This window comes from Penaeus vannamei, chromosome 13, assembly GCF_042767895.1.
Source record: "Penaeus vannamei isolate JL-2024 chromosome 13, ASM4276789v1, whole genome shotgun sequence".
NCBI classification, from domain to species: Eukaryota; Metazoa; Arthropoda; class Malacostraca; order Decapoda; family Penaeidae; genus Penaeus; species Penaeus vannamei.
The window spans coordinates 43,142,953-43,150,452 of NC_091561.1; the positions used below are offsets into that span (position 1 = coordinate 43,142,953).

The window sequence follows — 7,500 nt, forward strand, 5'->3', positions numbered from 1 at the left end:
ATCCCCATTGTTGAAATGTTGAATAGGATTGCGGATACAGAGACTGGTGAGTGTTTGTGCCTAAGGAGTTCAGTTGATTTAGTTTATTATGAACTGCTGTATGTATCAGCATTGTACCAACAGTATAACTATCCATACGATTGTTTATTCATTTATGAAGATATATAGGTTTATACTGTATATATGTTTATATATGAGTTTGTATGTGTTTGTATGTTTGTCTGTATGTCTATATATGTGTATATATATGTATATATGTATATATGTATGTATGTATGTATGTATGTATGTATGTATGTATATATGTATATGTATGTATGTATATATGTATATGTATGTATGTATATGTATGTGTATTTATATATGCATATATACATATATATATGTATATATGTATATATGTATGTATGTATGTATATATGTATATGTATATGTATTTATATGTGCATATATATATGTACAATTACATATATATATGTTTATGTATGTATATTTATGAATGTAGAATAAGAATGTTTAATCCTTTTTTCTTTGGGTTCATAGACTGTCTACAGTTATTTGTTTAATTATGTTTTTTCTTTTTTTCTTTTTTACTTTTTTTCTTTTACACAGTACCACAAGTGCTCAGTCAAAAAGGAGTCAATTAAGAGGCCCAACAAGACCTCTCTTTATTTTGCCTTTTCTTGAACTGAAACATTATTTTTTTTCCTAATGCTATTATTATTGATACAGTTGGTATTATTATTAGCATTATAATTATTATGATAGCAATAAAAAGAAAAACCTTTCTAAAAGTTAGTGAAAAGGGAAAACAGATGAGACTCCGTGGCAACTGTTTTTGTTTGTGGACCCATCTGTGTGTAGTAAACAAAGATCGCAGTGGAGATGGCGTGTATGCCATGTCATCTCAGCACAAGTTAACCCTTATAAATATTCTTCCAGGTGTTGGAGCAATAGTTGTGTCCCCAAGTGAGGAACAAGCATTGGAGACACAGAAGGTTTTCCATTCCTTCGTATGTGACCTCCGCATCCGTGCAAGGTTGATGACATCAGGAGGAAGGATGGGTATCCCATATAATCATTATGGTGAGCACTTCTGACTTTTGGTTGTATTCATGCATTACATTTTGATATTTTGTATGGCATGAAGAAATTCTTTTTACCCCTTGGATCCTGATACTTCTCCGCTAATAGACTGTTTTCCTTACACAGACTCCATATCATCTCTCTTTAGACTGCAACTCTGTGTAATAAGAATAGTAATAAGCAATTTATTATTCAGTTTTTTGTAATACACCTGCCATGCTGTTCACTGCATACAGGATTAAGATCCTTAGGTTCAAAATAATGTGTTCCATAGATATGATGTTCTTCCAGCCAGGCTATTTACTTATGCCCACTAAGTCTTGTCTTCCGCCAAGATCTTTGTGCACTCTTGGCAAGTTATTCATTTCATTCAGCCTTACACCAGATTTTTCTATGCTGGCATATTCCCATCACTTGGTTCTTAGACAAACTTTCATAATAAGATGGTCATGTCATCCAGATCCAATGGGTTACTGAGTATTTTTTTATGATATATTTATTGATTTGATTATAGATAGATAGATATAGATATAGATAGATGATAGATATTTATTTTGAATTATAGAGGATTCACAATTACAAAAGCTATGATTTAATCCGACAAAACCATACCTTTCTATTTCAAGCTTTGAACATCATTGTGGGTACACCTGAACAGCTGCTGGAGGTTCTCCCCTTCAGACAATTCAAAATGCGCTTTTTAGTCCTGGACGACCCAGATTCCATAACTGGTATGGGTGCTACAAGGATGCTGAAGCAGGTCTTAAATGTGATACCAGGTAGGGGCTTGTTGCATGTGCCTTCACTGCTAAATTTTTCACATTGTTACATTATAGATGATTTTGAAATTGTTTTAAAAGTATTACTGCTACAAGGAGATGTAAGATGGAGTCATGCTAAGGCTGGATTTTGTTCCTCAGAACCCAGGCATACCTTGCTGTTTAGCTCATCCAGCAATGCCAACATGCAGTCCATTGCAAACTTTACACTAAAAGCCAACCCCGTGGAAAATATCCCAAGTGACTGGCAGATGATGGAACCGGATGAACGTGTGCAACAACAGCAACAAGTGACACAACCTGAACATGTGCCAAATAACCTCGAGCAAGGTATATCTGTTTGACATGATATGTGAATGTTTGCACATATCTTGTGAACTCAAGAAAGTGAGACCCAAAATTATGTGCCAAATATGAGTAAGAGTGAAAGTGAAAGAGTAAGAGAGAGAGAGAGAGAGTGAGTGTCAGTGTCTGTATGGTAACACTCATAATATTCGTGATTCTATTTCTTAATGTAATAATGCTATATTTTGACTCATCTTTTAATTTCAAACTTTTGATTATTTGTAGCTAAAACTCTTTGAAAGTTTAAAATTCATATTTGTGGCTTATTAAGATATGTGCATCCATATTTGAAAATAGATATTCACATTCTTGTTTGTAAAAGTTTAAAAATTAACATACTGTCAACCTCTAATTGTATTATTATTAGTGCTATTATTATAAGAAATGATGAAATCTTCACAACTTTGGTTATTCATATGATAGAAATTATGATTATAAAATGTTATGCCCCAAAAACTTGTTCTTTTCAGTTGCGCTAAGCTCCCATTATTTTAACTTACACAGTTGTGTAGAGAGAGATAAGATTCTGTAATTAATATTCCTGTATTTTTGCAGTGTACATCGTCTGTCCGACAGACAAAAAGTTTCAAGTGTTGTTCTCCATCACTTTGAAAAACAGAAGAAGGAAGGTCATGGTTTTCATGAGAGACGACAAGGAGGTTGAATTTTATGGCTATCTGTTCTTCAAGCTGGGACTGCCAGTTCTCTATTTACGTGTAAGTTGCTACTGTTCTGATTCTCTTTGTGTTGATCTTTGTTTCCTGGACTTTTTATTTTTGTTTGGTAATGCAGAAATTAATAGTGGTGTTGCACATGAGGGGATTGTCTGGGGGAATTTCCAAAATGAACCTGTATAGACCAAACTCCTGTACAGGAATAAGGGTTCGTGATATTGAAATAAGTTTAGGTAGACTGGTAGAATATGAAATTGTTTCTTTTGATCAAGCAAAGAATGAATTTACTTGTAAGAGGAACTGAATGGCAAAATAATCGAAAGACAATGTTCAGTCTCGCTGCAGTAACTTCTAATCAAATGAATATGTAAAAAAAGATAAACCTCAATTCCCACCTTTGACTTAGGTCAGTTTCGAAATTTCAAATTGTGTGTGTTTTTTAAAGTAATTTCTAAGGCAAAATGCATTACAAGTTACTTTTTTTCTTTCTTTTAAAGATTCCCTGTAAAATCCTACGATCAACTCACAGATTGGTTGAGTAATAGCATTTGAAGAAAATTTGAAGTTTGTAAATTTTTTGCCTGTAATTTCCAATATCATTTAAACTTGTATTATGTATCAAGGCAAAATTGTTTTAAGGAAATTAATTGATTACTTTTCAAAATGTTCAATAAATTGCAGAAATGTCAGTTCTAACAACTCCTAATTTTAAAATTTTCTGTCACATAGAAAGTTAATATATGTAATGTATTCATATAAAATGTATTAGATATGCGTGAATTTATTTGAAAAACTTCCCTCCCTTTTGTGAAGGGGAGCTTCGATAAAGGCGAAGGGAAGACTATAAATTTGATAACTGCTGCTTCTGCTGTGACAAGTAATTTTATCAGTAGGCCATTTTTGGTTATTATCATGTTGCAGTACCATCTAGAATGTATTGCAGCTCATATCTATGGAAGTTACTAACTACTCCTACTAAATGTTCTTATGTTATATATATCGGCCAATTGGAAGGCCATTCACTTATTTGCAACACATGCAAAAGCACACCTAGACACAGACACAGACACAGAGACACAAGCAGACAGAGAAAGATAGACAGACAGACACAGTCACAGAGATAGTGAGAAACAGAGAGATTGAGAGAGAATGTTCTTGTTTACAGGTATCTATCTATATGTTAGAGGAAAGAAACATCATATGAGCATTCATCCATCCATCATTAATGCTTGTTCTCTCTTTCTCCTCGGCCAGGAATCACAAGATGAATATAAACAAAAGAAAAGTATATTTATGTTCAAAAATACCAAATTTGGGATCATGTTGTGCACAACCGATATCATCAAGGGACACTGCTTTTCCAGAGTGGATTTAGTCATACAGTATGACCCTCCCAACACTGTCAGGTATGTATGAGCATGACATAGTTGGATCAGCAAGTTGTGAATCAGTTAGACTTTCTCTGTGATATATTTTCAGTACAGAAGTTAATCTAATCTTTAGGTACTGATTAGCAACCTGTATGTAGGTTGTTTATTACAATGTGAAGAGTAGGTTGACTTGTATTCTGTAGTTCATTTCTTTTTTGAAGATGAAAAAAAAAGACTGTGAGACAGTCCATGTTTTTAAATCATTCCCTTTTTCTTCAGTGAGTACTGTGAGCGCATTGGCAGAGTTAGCCGAGCACCCGATAGCTCAGCCTTAATGCTGATGATGAAGGAGGAGAAGAAGTTTGCTAAAACCCTTAAAAAGGAAAACATAAAGTTGAACAAAATCAAGGTGACTTGCCTCGCAGTTGAGGATATTCAGCAAAAGGTATGAGTCTTTTTTTTTCGCAACCTAATCACTCATCTTAATGTTTTTGTTTCTCCATTGTCTTGTTATGCTTGTCTCACTATGACAGAGCAAAGATTACGATGTTGATACTCTGAATCTATTCATGCTGGGAGCCTCCACTGCCTTACTGAATGACACATCAGGGTGCATGTGGAGTCAGAAGCACAGGGAACATAAGATTACCCTGCTCTTTTTTTCCCTGTGGCATAGACCTTTGTTTAAGTAATGAGGCCATAAGCCCACTTCTAAGTGCCTATATCTCCTTAGCAAATGCAGCCAGGGCCAAACAAGCACACAGCTGACTAGCGTGCACAACTTTTAGCAGGCTTGACCACACTTAATGTAAAGACATCATCCTGGCATGAGGAGAGGTCTGCCTTGACGTGATAGGACGTCATCCTGGCGTCCCAATAGTGCTGATATGTTGATTAAGTGTTCTGTTCTTTAGTTGCCTATTCATTTGCTTTGAGATTATAACCCTATTCTTGTTTGTTATATTTTGTAGTGACATCTGTTTCAAAAAGATAAAGAGAAAACTTGTTCTTACCAGATTATATCATATTATATTATTCAGAGGAGTTAAATCTTACAGGATATGCAATATTATTGTGACTTTTCTAATATTTACTCACACTAGTCTGTAGGTGCATATAATATACCTGTTTGTTTCTTATTCATTTTGCCTCTCTCACACCCCTTTCTATTTGTCTTCTATCACTTCTTTTCTTCTTTCTTTTTCTTCTTCTTCTTCATCTTCATTGTCTTTCTCTTTCTTTTATTATTATTATTATTATTATTATTATTATTATTATTATTATTATTATTATTATTATTACTAATATTATTATTATATCTCTTCTTCCTCTTCTTGTTTTCTCTCTTCTTCTTCCTTTTCTTCCTTTTCTTGTTCTCTCTCTTCTTCCTTTTCTTCTTCCCCTTCCTCCTCCTGCTCCTCCTCCTCCTCTTTTTCCTCCTCCTCCTCCTCCTCCTCCTCCTCCTCCTCCTCCTCCTCCTCCTCCTCCTCCTCCTCCTCCTCCTCCTCCATGATTAAGCAATAATATTTTATTACAGATTATACAGTTGATGAGGGAGAATGAAGTGTTGCAGGAAAAGGCAATGGATGCAGTGCCGGATTATATTAAGTCATCGGAAGAATTTCTCAATAACACCCTGAAAAATCCAGAAAAGTTAGACCGAGCCAAGGTGAGATCTCGTTGTTGATTTAAGAGGAAGTGACATGTAATTAGACATTGATTCCATATGCCTGTAATTACCCCTATCTATTAGGAGTAATATGGGTTTATATACTTATACTGTGTGTGTATTGTATGTTATATGTTGTCCATTTGCTTTTCTCTTCATTGCAGGTTTTTATGAGCTTTGGTTTGAAGGCCTCTATGCGTGCACAGATAATGAAAAAGAAGAGAGAAGAAGAGGAAGAAAAAGCCAAAGAGGAACTGGAAAGATCAGAAAATGAGAGGAGAGATGGTCAGTCGGGAGATGATGAGAGAGGCGGTAGAGGAGGAGGAGGAGGAGGAGGAAAGCCAGATTTTGGTAGAGGGGGCGGTAAGGGAGTTAGACGATTTGATTATGGCGAAGAAGAAGGTAAGGGTGTTAGACGATTTGACTACGGCAAAGGGGGTGGTAAGGGAGGCGAACGACCAGAGTTTCGCAGAGGGGGTGGTAGTAGAGGTGGACGACCAGGCTTTGGCAATAGGGGCGGTAGAGGTGGTGGACGACCAGACTTTGGGAGTAAGAGAGGTCGGGGAGGCGGACGACCAGATTTTGGCAAGGGGGGTAGTAGGGGAGGTGGTAGGGGAGGAAAGCGACCATCATTTGGTGACAGGTGGTAGAACTTGTCAACATGACAGGGAAGGAAAGAATTCAGAGAATATGTACATTTTCTATTCCTTTCTGTAATATAAAATATCTAATAATTTTAAGTTTCTCTTTTATTCACCTTTTTGATGGAAGTAGACCATATATAGGCTTCCAAACAAAGTAATGAATAGAATTTATTATTTATTTTTATATAATTTTAGATATCAGTCAATTTCTATAGGTTCTGAGAGAGAGCAATTCAATATTTAGATTGTTAGTAATGTCCTTCAAAGAAATAGAGGTCAAAATATACTTTTTTGAATGAAAATGTTGAATGTTGACAGCATGTCTACACTGAATATTATTTTTCTCATGCAAACCACAAAGCAACCTATGTGCTCCATAAATTTCTTTTTACTTTTGGAGTTTATCTGTAAAGAATTTAAAAGGTATTTTTGGACTAATTACCAGAAAATGCACTAACATAATGTTTTATTGGGTTAAACTTTAATATGTAAAAGAAATATTGTTATATTCATGTTCATGCACTACTATCTCAGTTTTGATATAGTAATGTGAAAATATTCATGGTTATGTTGTAGGTGAAAGTTTGAATTAACAAAATATGATATAAGTGCAACACCTTTAGACTTGCAAACACATTTCTAAAATGTTATTGTTCACTTGTGCTCAAGAAATCTTCAATGATTTTGTGGAAAATTAAACCTCTGATTAAAGTAAGACTTACCTGAGAGAAGCTGGTGTACACAATAGATAGGAACAAATAATTACAAAATATTACTATTCAAAGAGCCTTGTATATTGTCAGTAAAGTAATCCCCTTTACTGGCATGTGCAGTTTTAGCTTTCAAATATAAAGGAAAAGGGAGGAGGACTCGGTTAATTGCTTTGGCTGTGGATGTGGTTAATGACTAGTACAATAGAATAAGCTACAACAT

At 34.9% G+C, this 7,500-nt stretch overlaps 1 protein-coding gene across 3 annotated transcripts in view; it reads left to right on the plus strand.

Annotated features, from left to right (window-relative positions):
• LOC113803503 (uncharacterized) overlaps positions 1-6,663 on the plus strand; it is a 9,466-nt gene extending 2,803 nt beyond the window's left edge. For all 3 annotated transcript variants that reach the window (XM_027354286.2, XM_027354287.2, XM_070129293.1), the window contains exons 3-11: positions 1-46; positions 943-1,086; positions 1,713-1,865; positions 2,007-2,195; positions 2,766-2,926; positions 4,139-4,290; positions 4,534-4,699; positions 5,792-5,923; positions 6,088-6,663. The exon at positions 1-46 is cut by the window's left edge and continues 410 nt beyond it. In XM_027354286.2, coding sequence (XP_027210087.2) covers positions 1-46; positions 943-1,086; positions 1,713-1,865; positions 2,007-2,195; positions 2,766-2,926; positions 4,139-4,290; positions 4,534-4,699; positions 5,792-5,923; positions 6,088-6,573 — 1,629 coding nt within the window. In that variant the 3' untranslated portion in view covers positions 6,574-6,663. The remainder of the gene's footprint in view (positions 47-942; positions 1,087-1,712; positions 1,866-2,006; positions 2,196-2,765; positions 2,927-4,138; positions 4,291-4,533; positions 4,700-5,791; positions 5,924-6,087) is intronic.
• The last annotated feature ends 837 nt before the right edge of the window (positions 6,664-7,500 follow it).